Below are 18,566 nucleotides of genomic sequence, written 5' to 3'. Positions count from 1 at the left end.
ATTAGCAGATGCATTTTCAACGGAACTATTGTAAATCATCATCTTAATTGCGACATTCCGTGTCAAGGTCAGAGAAATACAAATCATTACATCAAAAGCAACAGAGAAGATGTGTAATTCAGCTAATGGTTTGAAGCATATTGGAGAAGCAAATTCGTTTAGATAGTAAATATCAGGTGAATTAGGCGAGGAAATATAGTACAAACGCGATGATCATAAGAAATCATCTTTGCAGAAAAGAAATATTTATGAAAGAAAACACATCATACATCATATTTCAAAGCTACTGTTTATTTATGTGATAATAAGTAATTGAAATATTTCATGAAGTAGGAACAAATAAAGTAAATCCATCTTAGCTACATAACGCATTTAAAGCGAAAGAAAATATTTGAAAAGGAATGAACTGGGTTTCCTATAATGTACGTTTACATAATCTTCATTTCTCTATCAGTCAAAACTCTAGAATGATTAATTTTATTCATAGCTTTGGTCCGACGACTGCATTTAATGAAAATACTCTACAGGAGGTTTCAGCTTTAAATTTAATTATCTGATTGACCGAAAACGAGGAAACGTCGGGATATGTGGAGGATGAAGAGAACAGGTTCATTCCTTCCAGTTCTTGCTTTCCGTTACAGCTGTCAAAGGTTACTCCTCCTTGAGAAACTCCGACATAATAAAAACCTATCAGGTCATTCGGTTTAACTGCTATCCTACTTCCTGGTGGAATGATGATATGTCTAAGTCTGTCGTCTCGAGCTTGGTGTACAATGTTCTGTCCAACTAATGTGAAACTGAAAAAATGAGAAACACTAGAACGTCTACCATTATTTTTTATACAAGTATAATGTCTACTGCTGCTACTTGTGTTACTAGAATGTCTACTATTACCTATTCCACTAGAAACGCTATAACTGCTACGCATTCTACTAGAATGGCTACTACTTCTACGCATACTACTATAATTACTACTATTGTTACGCATGCTACTAGAAAGACTACTACTGCTGCGTATGCTACTAGAATGACTACTACTGCTACGTTTGCTAGTAGAATGGATATTACTGCTACGTAGGATACCAGAATGACTACTACTGCAACGTATGGTACTAGAATCTCTACTACTTGTGTTACTAGAATGGCTACTGTTACTTATTCCACTATAATTGCTACTACCGCTACATATGCTAATATAATGGTCACTACTGACACGTTTGTTACACGAACTAATACTCCCGCTACATATCCTACTAAAATGACTACTACTGCTACGTATGATACATGAATAACTACCACTGCCACGTATGCTACTAGAATGGCTACTACTGCTTGTGTTACTAGAATGGCTGCTATTACCTATTCCACTAGAATGGCTTCTACTGCTACGTTTTCTACTAGAATAGCTACTACTCCTAAGTATACTGCTAAAATGACTAATACCGCTAAATGTACTACGGGAATGGCTACTACTGCTACATATGCAACTAGAATGACTACTACAACTTGTGTTACTAGAACGGCTGCTTTTACTTATTCCACTAGAATGGCTACTACTGCTACGCATTCTGCTAGAATGACTACTATTACTATCTACTCTACTAAAATTACTACCACTGCTAAGTATTCTACTAGAATGACTACGGCTGCTATTACTATGCTACTAGAAAGACAACTCCTGCTACGTATGCTAATAGAATGGCCACTACTGCTAAGTATGCTGCTAGAATTACTACTACTGTTACGTATACTGCTAGAATGACTACTACTACTCTTACTTATGCTACTAGAATGACTACAATTGCTACGTATTCTAATATAATGGCTAATAATGCTACCTATGCCTCTAGAATGACTATTATTTTTATGTATTATACTAAAATGACTACTACTACTACGCATTTTTCTAGAATCACTACTACTGCTACGTATTATAATAGAATGGCTACTACTGCTATGTATGCTATTAGAATGACGACTATTTCTACGTATACTTCTAGAAAGTATACAACTACTACTCGCGTTACTAGAATGGCTACTATTATTTATTCCCCTTGAATCGTTACTAACGTATACGTATTCTACTAGAATGGCTACTATTGGTACATACTCTACTAGAATGACTCCTACTGCTAAGTATTTATACTTGAATGGCTACTACTGCTACGTATTCAACTAAAATGGCTTCTGCGGCTACATATGCTACAAGAATGGCCACTACCTCTACGTATTCTACTAGAATGACTAGTATTGCTACGTATGCTACTGGAATTGCTATCACTGATACGTATGCTACTAGAATGGCTACTACTGCTTTGTTTGCTACTAGAATGACTACTACTGCTACGTATGCTACTAGAATGACCACTATTGCTACGTATTCTAAATGAATGGCTGCTTCTGCTACGTATGCCTCTAGGGTGACTACTACTGCTATTTATGCTACTAGAATGACTACGTTTGCTACGTATTCTAATACAATTGCTACTACTGCTACGTATGCCTCTAAAATGACTACTTTTGCTACGCATTCAATTATAATGATCACTACCTCTACTACGTATGCTACTCGAATAACTACTGCTCTTACGTAATAATATAATGGCTACTAATGCTACGTTTTCTACCAGAATGGCTACTACTGCTATGTATGCTAGTAGAATGACTACTACTGCTACGTATGCTACTAGAATGACTACTATTGATACGTATGCTGCTATAATGTCTACTACTACTACTTGTGTTAGTAGAATGGCTACGTTTATTTATTCCACATGAATCGTTACTACTGCTACGTATTCTACTAGAATTGATACTATTGATACGTACTCTACTAGAATGACTACTACTGCTAAGTATGTTACTGGAATGGCTACTACTTCTACGTCTTTATACTAGAATGGCTGCTACTCCTACGTATACTACTAGAATGGCTTCTACTGCTACATCAAGTATCCAAATATTGGGTAATACCACTGACATATTACTTGTGTTAATTATAAATAGCAATCAGCCATACTACTTTGGAGCGTTACTATATGTGTTGTTCAGTTTCATTTGAACATTCGGTGTTTGCCTCGTGCGCGTACGACTTTTCCCATACATTTATGGGCAAGTCCAATGGGTTTCAAGTCTACATAATACCAATCATGCTCTGGCAAATGCATTCTGACTGACAGTGAGTACACACGTGTTTGAACTTGAAGAACAAATAAAGGCCGCTGAAGGCTAACTGTGGAGATTATGATACAGTACAATGAAATAAAGTAATCCGCACTAGACAATATTCTAAAGGTTATACAATAAACGTGTTCTGCTTCATCATTATTTAATTTGCTGTATACATCTATAAAGGCTTAGTGACAACCAATAACCCACTATGTATTTCTTAATAAGGAAATTTCAATTAAGAAGTATATTAAATTGTCAGTACCGGAATTGCGGTAATACATAAATGTATATGGTAAGGTACATCCGTTATACTATCTCTACAGGGAACATTCATTATCTTTATATTGCACTTAAGTCGCTATTGGTTAGCTGTAAGGAAGGAAATATATTTCTAAAATTATATTTAAAGAGTTCGCTCTGCAAGATAACAAAGTGTCATATGCATTGGGAAACACACCAGATTTGTATAATTTTTCCATGTATTTTATTATTCATTATTTTTTTGTACTCCTGATAATACATAATATAGCGGTGATTAGTTTGATCTTTGTATTCTTATCTTTCAATATTGTGTCACATATATCCTTTATATTTATGAAGGCAAAGTTGAATTATATGTGCGATTTAGTAAGGGAAAGAACATATTGAACGGATCAATTTACTTTCATCGTTACGAGATAATTGGGACAGGAATGTTGCAGTTTTATTCCGGATTCACCATTGCATACCATACAGTACTGGCATTACATTGTGAAATAGCTCTCCTGCTTTGTGATTAAAATCCCAGGTTCAAATTAAGACGAAGCTGGTACTGTGCTGAACCATAGCTCGGGACGTTAAAGCTAATATTTCTACACATACCGCTGGAATGGCTACTACTAGTTATGAGTATAGACTGTCGATTACTACTACTAGTCATACCACTAGAATGGCTATTACTAGTTATGAGTATAGACTGTTCATTTCTACTACTACTCAGACCGCTAGAATGGCTACTACTAGTTATGAGTACAGACTGTCGATTACTACTACTACTACTCATACCGCTGGAATGGCTACTACTAGTTATGAGTATAGACTGTTCATTTCTACTACTACTCAGACCGCTAGAATGGCTACTACTAGTTATGAGTACAGACTGTCGATTACTGCAACTACTCATACCGCTAGAATGGCTACTACTAGTTATGAGTATAGACTGCCCATTTCTACTACTACTCCTCATACCGCTAGAATGGCTACTACTAGCTATGAGTATAGACTGTCGATTACTACTACTACTCATACCGCTATAATGGCTACTACTAGTTATGAGTATAGAATTTCGATTGCTACTACTCATACCGCTGGAATGGCTACTACTAGTTATGAGTATAGACTGTTCATTTCTACTACTACTCATACCGCTAGCATGGCTACTACTAGTTATGAGGATAGACTGCCGATTGCTACTACTCATACCGCTAGAATGGCTACTACTAGTTATGAGTATAGACTGTTCATTTCTACTACTACTCATACCGCTAGAATGGCTACTACCAGTTATCAGTAGAGACTGTTCATTTCTATTACTACTCATACCGCTAGAGTGGATACTAATAGTTATGAGTATAGACTGTCGATTACTACTACTGATACCACTAGAATGGCTACTACTAGTTATGAGTATGGACTGTCGATTACTACTACTGATACCGCTAGAATGGCTACTACTAGTTATGAATATGGACTGTCGATTACTACTATTAATACCGCTAGAATGGCTGCTACTAGGACTACCTATTGTACTAGAATGTTGTTGTGGTTTTGTGTGACACCATTTTCAGCAAACGATATGCTCTACGTTGTTGCCCGTATAGCTGGTGAAGGGAGAACCCTGGAAAATCCCGAGAAGAACCACCAATCCAATGGAAGCTCCTGGCACCTAAGAAGTCTACTAGTACTACGTGTGATACTAGAATGTCTACTACTACTGCTATTACGTATGCTACTGGAATGGCTCATGCTTATGCTACTAGAATGTTTACTAAGTCTACTGATATTACGTATGCTACTAGAATGACTATTACGTATGCTACTAGAATGGCTATTACATATGCTGCTGGGATGACTACTAGTACCATATTTTATTATTAATAATAAAATTAATAAATATTTAATAAGTAGGAACTGTTTCTGGAACAAAAACATGCTTTCTTCATTATTTGCAATAAATGTCTTGAACGGGCTCATAAAGGAAACATAAAAGCATCCATCTTTATATCATGGCTGTAGATTCATTGTTAGGGTTGCTAAATTGTAATGCTTTCAGATGTTAAATGATATCATAGCAATGCCAGGTCATCCACTGCTTGATTTTCATATTTACAAACATTGTTTTTGTGCTGAAATTTCATGACATGGAAGTGATATCAACATAAAATCATTCAAATTATATCAAGCAAAGACAAAAGATTATTGTACAATGAACGTTGGTGGCATTTATTGGATTTCCTAGGCTAATGTCTTAAATCTCCCTGAAGCTGAACGTCAGGCTACAAAGACATCTGTTTTGGAGGCATGAAGCTTGATCCCACGAGCGCAAGTTTATTGTAAATAGATGAGTCAAAGATGTTAAGCTGTCTTGACAATTAGTAAGTTAACAGTATAGTGGCATAGTCTTTTTTTGCTAATTTAACTCCAAGCAACCTTAAATTTTTGCCTTGAAAGTATTTAAGTCCACAACTTGTTCGTACTGTAGTTTGCTTATTCAGCCTTGAATACAATTCTTATACTTTCCTTACTAGATGTTCTATTTCAGGTCTACGTTTGGATATCATTGCAACACCTTGCTGATGTCAGGTTTCGGGAGCAAGATGACAACGTCTAATTTGAATATCAACGAGTAACACACATATATATAGTTTACCCCGCTTCTGTCGGTCTCCAAACCTGCAGGGCAATTTTTCCATTCACGTGACTGTAAAATTCCCATTCATAAATTTCTCCAGGCTTTGATATTCTATGGTAAGCGTTGTCGCCAGTATAAACCGTCTTTTGAGACATCACCTTGTCTCGTTTTCGTGTGCTGACGTTGTTAACTTTGGTAGGGACGAGTGTTGTGTCTGCCAAAACAATGTTATATTTTACAGTACACTTGTTTATTATATTGACTACAGTTTGAAACAAAACATTGTAGACCGTAAAAAATACATTATTATCAACAATGATTAGATCACGCGTTGGTTCGAATAAATTCTTATATGGTATCTCTAAATATTGTAGAGGTTTTATTACTTTTACGTTTTTCGTCTCTCAGGCTGGCATTCAATGTAACATTCTAGAATAATATGCGTTTTTCCTTTCATGATAAACATTATGTTTGTTTCGCGTCTCTATCTCTATGAATATTATGTCCTAATTTACTGCCCAATTGAAAAAATCATGGGCACGGTTTTTTAAAAACAAATGTCTGCAAATGTTTAATTGGAAATAAAATGCATTTTTAAGACAATTTTTAATACGACAAACATGCACTTCATAATATAACGAAAACATGTTCATAGGTAGAAAGATATACCCAGACCGTGAATTTTTGTACAGCATTTATCGTACCTTGACAAACGGGAGTCTCGCCTGTCAGCGTCCCGGATGGAAGACAAGCACGGATTAAATTCCCTTTTACTGGTGTATATCCGGTATTGCACATGTACTCAAACAACTCACCGACGTTTATTTTATCACCTCCTTTCACTTTGTTGGCATATGCTACGGCCCCAGGATCTAAACAAACTGTGCCTAAACAGGAATGATGAATAGGTTTTAAGAGTACTAACGATGTAACTATTTTAAATTCAAGGTCTTTGGGCGACAAAATGTGACAGTTGTATTGAAACAGACATATATGTTAACAACGGCAATAGAGTACTTGCGATATAAACCTATTTTCGTTGATGTCTAAAGGGTCACTTTAAAATGCTATTTCTCATTAGGACATTTTTTTTTTGTACGTTCATCAAATATGTCAAACAAAACCAAGAACAACATAAGCTTATATAGCTTGAAAAGAAGGTCACTTATTTCAAAAAAAAGTGTCACTCTAAGCCTGAAAATTGAATACGCTCATTATGTATTACATCTATGGATGGGGAGTGCGACAAAAAAGGTGTTATATTCACGAGATATGGAAATTATAAGCTAAATATAACCATTGAAATGTTAATCATAAGCTGTGAGTAGATCATTCAAAATGAATATGTAATTTTACATCACACTATACATGAATTATGTACACCCCATTTAAAAAGAGTCTGCAGATGAAACAAAGACAATTACAACGTCAGCGTTGAAAACATGTTCTTTGTCTTCCAACTTTTTGTTATGGGAAGAAAACTCTTTCCTAGTATTTGGCAGTCAGAGACCTTGTATACAAGTATGTCCGTTAAACAATTCTGATGTGTAAAGAATAAACGAATATCAATACCTCTCTGCTGACGAAAAGACTTAAATGGACTACACTACCCAATTAGATCTGCACAGGTATGTTCCAATTACTAATTCTTCAGACCAAACAAGTATCAAGAAAAACAAATAAAATTTGAAAACTATACAAAGTTTAATAATTGCGTTGATAAAAAATATATAAAGAAAACCTAGTTACGTTATCTCTTTGTAAGAATACAAACATAAATACTATACTTAATTCATCTATCTCGTTTGGTTTCCCCTCAATTCTGCTAAGTCGGCATTTGTACAAGAACTCGTAACCCCCAAAATTTAAATAGTTGAAGAAATTAAACAATTGATGTAAAAGCACGAAAATATAATCACATCATTAACATATAAATAATTTTAGGCCTTATAAGTTTCAGCTAAATTAGCACTTAGCTTTGCTTTGAAAGATTATATCAACATAAATGATTCAATCGTAGATACCACACTTAAATAAGCACTTAGCATAATTATTATAATGATATATAATTGCAGTCAAGTCACGCACACAAATATATGCACAGATGTATGTATGTATGTATGTATGCATGCATGCATGCATGCATGCATGTATGTATGCATGCATGTATGTATGTATGTATGTATGCATGTATGTATCTATGTATGTATGTATGTATGTATGTGTTACGTGTTGCTCAAAATTTGTATGGAACAATTGAAGAAAACAAATCTAAATTTAAAAAATATATTAAGCTGAAAATTTCTGCAAGGTTGTTAAATATAATCTAATCATCTATATATGAACACACACACACACACATGATTACGAATCTTTATTTGTCTATCTCGACTGACATAATCAGTATTCCTGCCCGAAGAGTCAAGTGGTCGGATGGTACTGCACTACTTCCGTTTGCAATGGCGAGCCATGCCTCTAACTATTGCTGCTTTTGAAACTAAGGAGGGTACAGTTCTCATAAGATTAAGATCAAGCATGGAATATAAGTTTATATTGTCAATATATCGAAACTGCTTAAATATGCACGACATCCACATGTATTAATGCAATGATATTAGATCTTATATGCTGAGTTTGTCGTCACTGGGAGCCATGATTCTCATCCAGTTTGTTCGGACATGAAATATATCCTTGCATGATGAAGACCATGCGGTACTTTGGTAATGAGCGGAGCGAAGTTCATGTACTTTAATGAGTAGCTGTTGCAATTGACTGGCTGAGTTGTTTCCCCTCTGAAATCTACTTATAATCATACTCTGGTCAAACTTAGAATGTAGTTTTATATGAGCAAGATCTGGTAAACGTTCGATAATTAGCGACATTCGAAAACATTGATAGATGAACTTAAACCAGATTATCTAAACTTGTTTCCCCAATATATGTGGCGATTCGGATCTGATTTAATAATACAAATAGATTGAACTATCATGCTTTCGGAAGATATTACCTTTACGCGAGATCAAATGATAAAAGAACTTGTTTCTGATTTGCTGAACTGATCAAGAATTAGCGATTTTATCTGGTTTGGTAAATAATGTTATATCTTCAGATGTTTTGATTTGTGATGGATAAGTGCATATTAAAATAGGTGATCTTTTATCTGATTGTTTGCGTCAAGTACCGCTTAAGAGGCAGCATTTCTGACGGGATCGTAATGTATATAAATATGCCAATATGAAAAAGGTTTTTAAAGAGTTTTATCATAAGCAAGCTATAAGTATTTATGATGTTCTATTGTATCTGAGTGGGTAACTTTTGACCTCTCCAGAAACTAGATTTTTTATTGGATTTTGATAAAGCTTTGTAAAGATACTTATATCACGATCTCAGTTGAATATAATTATAAACACATATTAATGAGATGATATTGCCTCTCATTGGCTGAGCTTGTCAACATTTTAGCAGCTCTATTTAAAACCAGATGTCACCAAAATCTAGGATGAGAAACTAGGATGAAGTCAGTAATGAGGAAGAGGTTTATCGGTATAACTTGGTGAATATATTTTTATAATGAAACTCCAGAACGGAAACGATCAAGAACAAACGCTTGTAATTATTAATATCTCCTTTATCTTAAGAAATATAATTTGTTTTCAGTTTATAGTAAATACTAAATACTGCATAATCATGGTATATGTAATAAACAAACTGATATGTACGTCAGCAAGATGAGTGATGTCAGGACGACCTGGGACTCTTATTGCTTACTAGTGTAGACTGACTTATTTAGAAGCGTTCAAATGTGTGGAAATTAAAAACTGTTATAATGGTGCGGAAATATAATTAAATTATCTATATAGAATCATAAAAAGATGTATACAATTACTATGTCTAATAGCTCTTGTACGCACCAAAACCCAGTCGGGACGAAAGGAGAGCAGAACAATAAAGATACTTTCTGCTATCACTGCTATTCGGAGAACAATGAATGTTTTGTAAGCCATTTCATGGACGGTTTGTATTGCAAGTATTTAAGTTTGAAATGTGTATATTAGAACATTTCATATTTTAATTTTCATCTTTTTTCCCCATCTCCCTTCACAAATTCAAGAGTACAAAGATAAAATAAAGACAATGACGAAGAATAAATTGTCCACTTACAATCATCTGAAGGAGTACTTGAGTTACATGGCATCTGACCTGCTTAGAAGGATACATAATTCAAAGTTAATATTACATATCAATGAGTATCGATACATGCATGATGAATAAATCTTTGAAAGAAAATGTTTGAAACACTAAATAAAGCGAAAAAGTGCTGATCATAAATGTTGCACTATAAAGTTGAACAACAATGCTGTCATTTGCATTAGCGTAAAGAATCACATTTTTAGATTTGAAACACAAAAGCAAACCAACAACAAAAATAAAACAAAACAAAGCAAAAAAATACGTTCTCATCGAAAACTGCGACTAGTCTCGAACCAGAGAGCATGGTTCATATCAAATGGAAATGAGATTTGCCGAGTATGCAATATATGAAGGTTTCATTGAATAACATTTGGAGTTTACTAATATGAAAATTTTAACCTGTAATGTCAGTGTCGGTGCACAGTCCTGTGGTTTTAGGACATCTTTCCCAAGCGAAAATTGGATATTTAGATCGCATATTTGGGATCATTGCTATCAGGTTCATGCAGTCGCGATCCTGGTCAGCACAAACTCTCCGTTCTGAAACAGTTATGTAAATCGGACAATTATACTCTGCACGCTTGTTAACATATTATTGTTCTAGCCCATTTGACTAACTAAAATGTTTTGTCCAAGTCGTTATAACAGAAAACAGGAACCATGTGTGCATGAGTTTAGTAAATTCTTAATGATAATTTTTTATGCATTTCTCACCAATCCAATTCATTCATCACAAACCAGATTTAGGAAAAACGTACATTTCAAATCGCAATATCTTAAATATTGTATTGTGATACATTAAAATATATCAGTGGGAAAATCATGAAATCAACTCAATGGCTATACCTCTTGTATCACCAGAGTGGCTATATCACATATAGAACTATGCTTTACCATTTAAGAAATATACACACCTTTGCATATTTCAATATTTCAATATTTGTAACTTTTTGATTTGTCTTCTCAAGCTGCTCCATCTGTCTCACCCTCCCAACATCTGTCTCTCTCTTTATCATGAGATACAGATCTTAAAATGTGTCATTTGTCAACTCTTTAGTGTATATTTATGCAATCAATGAGGCGTTCTGAAGTGATTTTTTAAAAAGAGTTCCAAGCAGGAATAAAGGAGACATCTGGCATTACATCTTTAAAATTAGCTTTCTGCGTGAGTCATGGAATCTGTCAGTGATTGAACTAATATGATGGATCCTGATTGGCTGAGTAGTCTAAAGTGCTCATTCTTGCTGATTACTGCCATCTTGCCTCTTGAATCTTGGGCTCGACTAATGTGTTTATGTGCTAAAACGTGCCAGTAGCGTTGCATGACGTGGTGGTTCTTGCCGGGTTATTTCCGGGTTCTTCCTCCACCAGTTATATCCTATCATGCGCTGAAATACGGCGTTAACCCAAAACACAACAACTGCTATGACATGTTGATATGTATGACCAATATAGTATTGTATACCTCATGTGTAAGGGCAAAATCGTGATCAAATATAGCAACAATCTTTCTTAAGTAGTAATTTTAGCTCGGATCTCAATCTTGATTCAAAGCAATGTACAAATCTGGCGGCTTGAATGACATTCCAAACTCTGATACAACGTATACTACCGAACAGGATTTCAAGCTTATCAAGAAAAGACGCTTGAATGATAAAAAAAAGGGCGATAATATTTTCAAGTAATATCGTATTCATTCAAGTCTTTTGCTTAAAGATGTTTCGCTCTGAAATCTGCCAGACACAAGTACCTCGGTAATTTTCCTACATTAGGCCTACCCTACCCCACAATAGCAATATTTTAACAAAACTAAAACTCGGCATTATCGTACGGGTATAGTCATTATGTTGCCATAATACATACCTTGATCCACGATATGTACCGGCTAATTGAACAAAATGTCGCTGTCCCAAAGTTATTATAAAATCTAGGAACCGTCTTTTATCGAACTAGTAATGCAGCTGTTAATAGCATAAGCACATAATAGAGATGATTCATACAAATAGAAAGATTGTGCTTACAAAATATATAATATAAAGACAATCTACCTTATTTTACGAATGACGTGGAAACATTTTGTATTCTCATGACAATGTTTATACTTCACTCATGAAATGTTTCCATATATGTACTAAACAAATGTAGATAACCTCCTTATCATTCTGAGCTGAACTGATGATGACTAGCTCTATTGACTGTTTTGAAACATCTGGGGGTTTCCTAGAGTTACACAAAATAATTTAGATGTATGTCGGATATAATCAATAACTTAAAGTATTAGCCATCAATATGCACTTGGTTCAAGACAATATTCTTGTTTCTTAATGGGGTTCACTGTCCTTAGGCTATATAACATTCTGAATATAGTTCAATACTTAACGCATTCATATCATGTATGGTACAACACATTTTGTATTCCTTGTTTTAAGAGGCATTCTACACGTTTGAGGTTGTCCATTAAGTTTGTTTTAATAATGATTTATTTCGTCTCTTTTACTCTAATCGCGAACAATATAAATTAAATTGGCAACAATGAACTTAAGGGTACCAGGCCGACTTTATATACAAGTGTTTGTTAGATCTGAACACTATAGATTTCTAATTATTTCGCTGCATATACTTAGTTGGTATGTTGTTCTCTTTATTCACTTCAAACGAACTAAACATACAACTGACTGTATAATTTTGTTGATGATGTCGTAGTTGTAGGGGATAAGGCCATTATTCAGTACAAGATAGGCTATACAGGTCGGCCAGTATTAATGGTGGAAGAAGAACCAGGAGAAATCCCGGAAAGAACCACCTACCCACGAAAAGGCACTGACAAGCTTTCTCACATACCAACATTGTTCAAACCCGAGACTCGAACCCACGCAGCGCTTAGACCACTCGGCCACCCGGGGTCCCAGTATGTAACCGCGTACCTATTGTAACCGTTGCTCTGTAACTATAAGTCGGGTGTTGTAATCTTAAATCGGAAGATTATATAACACAAAAAAACACTGCGTGAACCACATCATTAAAGAGTCACTGCAGCCTTAAATATATCCACTTGTAAATCTCCGAATGATTATTATACAATTTATTCGGGTGGGATGGGGAGTGAATAACCAGATAATTTTTCCCAACAGAAATATGATAAAAAATTCTTATGGAAAGATAATACAGATCCCATTCGTTTGTTTTCATTTTCTCAGGAAATAATCTCATACATGAATATTAGTTTAAATGTGAGACTTCGTGCTTCTTATGAGACAAACAAACATCTACGATCTCTAGGCAGTCTCTAGTTTGTATATCAGATTAAGCACTCTTTCGGGCTTTAGGACATAATACTTATTAAAATTTCTGAATTTGCAGAGTCTTCATTTCTTGAAGACCAATGTTATGATATTGCTAAAGAACAATTTGACAGTTCCGCTTTCGCGAGTGTTAGTTTTAACAGCTTTCTTTTGGATATATAACATACTTGCACGATAACAGTAGCTGCTTAAAAAAGAAAGTGTGGCATGTCTGTAAACACATGTATAGAAGATTGGCGTTCAATAATAACATTAATGATAATGATATTACTACTACTACTGCTACTACTAACACTACTAACACTACAAATAAAAATAATCCATACAAACTGCACGCCTATCATGATACGAATTCCCAGAAAACGACATACTGTCCATACTTACCATCAAACTGTCTTTTACACACAAACTGATATCGAGAAGTCTTATGCACATCAATCCATTTCTTATCCGAATATTGCATAATTACATGATCTTCATCATTATACCAGTTATCTGGCTGACCTATAGATTGAAGAAATAATAATAATAATAATACTAATAATAATAATAATAATAATAATAATGATAATAATAACAACAATAATAATAATGATAAGAATCGTCGTGATCATGAACTGTAAGAGTGGTGAAATGTACATAACAACATAATATATTCTCCCAAAGAATCAGACACATGCAGAAACGTGATTATAAGTACTTATATATATATATATATATATATATATATATATATATATATATATATATATATATATTCACAAGTACAATTTTAAAGACAGTATACGAATGGGTTAGCGATTCCTGAACATACATGTACGATTAGCAAATATATATATATATATATATATATATATATATATATATATATATATATATATATATATATATATATATATCTTTGTGTGTGTGTGTGTGTCGGTGTGTCTGTGTTTGTGTGTGCGTGTATATATTTGAGGTAACCTTAGTAATGGGAAAGATAAAGAGGTCAAAAGAAACGGGAAAAATTAATGTAACAAGAAAGCTTTTGTCACCTGGTTTCCAGTTGAACCACGAGACCAATGTTGAATCGATCCATTTCCAGACACCCTCCTTCTCAGTATCTGACATTCCTATCCAGATAGCCTTTCCCAAAGGTCTTCAAGAATTTGTTAGAAATGAATATAATTAATTATTATGGTGAGTATGTTATACATGTGCATGTTTTAAAAGGTCGCATTCAGTTCATAATATGTTTGTGTGAGTAAGAAAATTTAAACTTTGCTCTGACCTTTTCCACTAAAACGCAAGAGAGTAAATGTCATCTTCAGATTTCTAGAGGTAAATAAATGTTGTAAAACCGTACATGTGTTCAGAAAGTGAGTCAGCTTGAATGTGAATGTGCCTGTTTTAAACTGCCTCCATGATGGCTTGTTTGTAACAATTGCATGTAATTTAACAGGCATTAAGTATTTTCTGGCTGTTTCTATATATCTTTACTATGACTAGGAACGTCTAGTTGTGTACCCATATAATCCACCAAATTTGTAAGCAAATTAACCCGAAAGAAAAATGATAGACGGAACTGAAATAATGGTTATCTGAAGAATTTACATATATATTACAGAAGCATACAAGTAAAAGATCTGCCCGAGAAAGATTTTATGTTAGTCCCATGGAGGTCCAGTTGCAGGCATATATCATTCTCACGCCCACATATGAACAGATTAATGATGGATACATATTCCTTTTGGCACCAATATACATTTTATAAACACGCTTAGGTTACAAACGTAAAACAAGCAAAAAGAAAATACGTTTTTAATAAAGAAACATGTTATAATAAATAAGCTGCATGTGGAAAATGGAAAGTATCTCAGTTTACTTTGACATACAAGAATTTGTGGTGCAAGCGTTTAACAAAACCATACATTCTTGAATATGAAAGTATGCAGACAATGGGTCGATGTGAAAGCAAGTAAAGATTGAAATTGATCAGAAGGACGAATTTTACGACGTACGGATCTACAGTTTGAAGATTCAGTTGTCTCAGAGTTATTATAATGTTAAGTTGACATGTATCAGTAATTTAACTTAAGCTACACAAAAAATTCTAAAATCAGTTGTATATTATTAGAATAAACTGCTAGATGAAATGCAAAACCAATATCAAATTATCAGAATTTTAGAGAGTATGAAAAATCAAGGAAATTAAAATAATATTACAGAGGAGAAAAAGAAAATATTAGAGAAACAATAGCAAAGACTAACATGTTAATTTGGAAAATTATAAAATGAAGTTCATTGTATTTGCATAATAACTTCCAATTGCACATCAATGTTTTAAAACTTAAACAGTGACTTTCCGATAATAAAATCAAATTAACAAGCACTGTGTCTTAGCATTGTCGTGTAAGTAAGGTTAACGTTCCGGTTGTTCCGCGCACAGGCTTTACCTTTGACCCAAACAATATTAAACATTAAACGAGGTTAAAGGTTACATAACCGAACTACAATAACTAAACTTGTTGACCTGAAAGCCTATAAACGTGTTGATAACTGTACTGTAGAATCTCATTTAGAAGATATGTAGAACAGGAACAAAGCAAAGACATTGAAAAAATAAGCTAAAATAGGCATTGTTGGTGGGAAACGGTTGGCTGTGTGATTTATTACTAGAAGGTAATGCAACTAACTTTTTTAGAAATATTCTAGTGTTTCTCGCTTACTGATATCTGAATTTAAAGTATCAACAATGACTCCAATAAACAATCTACTCTATAGCCCATTTAAAACAGTATTTCCCATACTTACCTAGACTACCATGTATTGAGGTCAGCTCGAACACTGTTACTAAATCACTTCAAATTAAGGTCAATCACTTGTTAAATTGGCACTTTTTAAGGCTATACATGTGCACTAGGTCTTTCATATGATTTCCAAGAAGTTGTAACTATAAATGTATACGAGCTTTTTTCCATACGAGTTTCCACAAGTTTGTGGCTATAAACACAAACTAGGGTTTTCCATACGTTTTTCCTACAAGTTGAGGCTATAAATAGATATTAGGGTTTTCCATAGCATTTTCCTACCAGCTGATGATACAAATATATACTATAGGATTTGTTTCCATTTCTCACTTGTCTAGAAAAGATATAATAGTCTACTATTACCAAAATTACGTTTGGTTCTATAAGTCTCGTGACGTCAACTATTTTCAATTCCCGTTTGACCTCCCAAGTACAATTCATGTGTTCAATTCCTGTTTGAAGCTATGGTGTCCCTGTTCGGTTTCTTTTTGGATTTGATTCTCCCTGTTCATTTTCCATCTGAGGTCATATTGATTTTCTGTTTGAGGTTATAGTGTTCATGTTCATTTTCCATTTAAGGATATACATTTTCCCGCTATTTTCTCTATATAAAATGTTTTGAAGTTCAATCGTCCCTGCCTACCTACAATAGCGCGTATAGAGGTCAACTCGAACACTGTTACTAAGTTCACGCCGAATGGGTTCAGCCACTTATAACATTGTTGGCATTATTCCATAGTGTCTAGCACCTTGACGTTGCATATGTTCAATTACCCTTGAGGCTATACTATCCCACCATAATAAATGCTCATTGAGGCTATAGTACGATCCACTTTTTCAATGGAAAGTCCCATTGAGGCTATAGGGTTATACATTACTACTGTAATGAAGATCTAAACATAATGTTCATCATAATTTGAAATGTTCCAATGATTAAGTTAAAGTAAAACATTCCTAATGGTGGCAGAGCTGTTTCGTTAAACAATACATGATATCCATGCAAACAGAAAATTTGTTCATCCTATATTTAGGTGTGGTGTGTTTCTAAAACGTTTCTGTCAATTTCTAATTGTTTAAATTGGTTGCTTGTTGTTCCATAAATATTACTGTTAATGTAATGCCTATTGTCGTAATTGTAATGTCCTTTCTCTGTTTGCTGATCAACAATGATCCTTTGACTTACTAAATATGTTTTCAACTGTTCATATCTATATGTTTTGACAAATGCCTTAGCAAAAACGTTGGTGCCATAGTGAAAAAGGTTAGCAATTAATAATTGTACCTGCGTCAAACATTTCAAAATCAAATTGATTTAGTCAGCTATACTGGCTTGTTAGGCGATCAGTCTCGAACATTATTCCCAATTATTGTACCATTGTTCTTCGAATCCGTATCGTAAATGTACTCTTCGGGTAAGCCATGCCTATACTGGAATTTATTTATCGAAGATGTATCATATATTTTGTGCATGTTGCTAAGTTTCGTCTGGGCCCATCAATTTCTAGGTTTTTTATTTTTCGGTCTCATGTCTCAGAGAATTAGGTGTGAAATGTTATCGAAGCGGCCATGACTCGACTGAATATAACGTGTTACCCTTTTGTTATGCATATATATTTTAACTGTTTGTTTGCTAGTTATTTTTTTTTTTTGGTGGGGGACATCAGAGGCACCCGCTTAAATTTGATTAGCAATCATCTATGCATGTTCTTTTCTAACCAACTACTCTAATAGGCTTGATGTAACACAGTTCAGCTTCGACATATAAAACAGTCATTTTCAGTTTACCTAGTATCATCGATTTCTACTTTTTATTTTTAAAATACACACACACACACACACACACACACACACACACACACACACACATATATATATAGAGAGAGAGAGAGAGAGAAAGCGAGTGAGAGACAGAGAGAGAGACAGAGAGACAGACACAGAGACAGAGTCACAGAGAGAGAGAGAGAAACAGAGAGAGGGATAATGTGTCGTGGCACAAGAGTGATTGTTATATTTGAATGAACGTTGACAGAACAGCCACATAGTTGCATACGTCCTCTTTCATTTGTTTCATGCCTTAAACTTACTAAGGAGATTGCAATCATTTCTCTTGAAGCGTTCATTTCTATGATATTTATATCTATATAAAATCTCCATAAAACGTGCTCTCTGAGATTTACTGTGGACATCGCTATACATGTCTGATGGGAAACAAAACAGTAAGTT

General features: G+C 34.3%; 2 protein-coding genes across 2 annotated transcripts in view; both read right to left on the bottom strand.

Moving 5' to 3' along the window:
• Positions 1-275: 275 nt before the first annotated feature.
• Positions 276-10,258, bottom strand: LOC149777537 (uncharacterized). The gene is made up of 4 exons (XM_089940748.1): positions 10,223-10,258; positions 6,766-6,948; positions 6,080-6,275; positions 276-797 (listed from the first exon to the last, which is right to left on the bottom strand). The coding sequence occupies exons 1-4, from the start codon at positions 10,254-10,256 to the stop codon at positions 482-484; spliced, it is 729 nt and encodes a 242-aa protein (XP_089796874.1). The 5' UTR covers positions 10,257-10,258; the 3' UTR covers positions 276-481.
• Positions 10,259-10,646: 388 nt separating this feature from the next.
• Positions 10,647-18,566, bottom strand: part of LOC149777536 (uncharacterized) — an 85,182-nt gene continuing 77,262 nt past the window's right edge. Inside the window, exons 24-26 of the mRNA XM_089941401.1 lie at positions 14,589-14,692; positions 13,939-14,058; positions 10,647-10,792 (exon numbers count right to left, since the gene is read on the bottom strand). Coding sequence (XP_089797527.1) covers positions 10,647-10,792; positions 13,939-14,058; positions 14,589-14,692 — 370 coding nt within the window. The remainder of the gene's footprint in view (positions 10,793-13,938; positions 14,059-14,588; positions 14,693-18,566) is intronic.

The sequence above is a fragment of the Sinohyriopsis cumingii genome, chromosome 18 (genome assembly GCF_028554795.1).
Source record: "Sinohyriopsis cumingii isolate HCF-2022 chromosome 18, ASM2855479v2, whole genome shotgun sequence".
NCBI classification, from domain to species: Eukaryota; Metazoa; Mollusca; class Bivalvia; order Unionida; family Unionidae; genus Sinohyriopsis; species Sinohyriopsis cumingii.
This window is presented reverse-complemented; position numbering and strand designations above follow the sequence as displayed.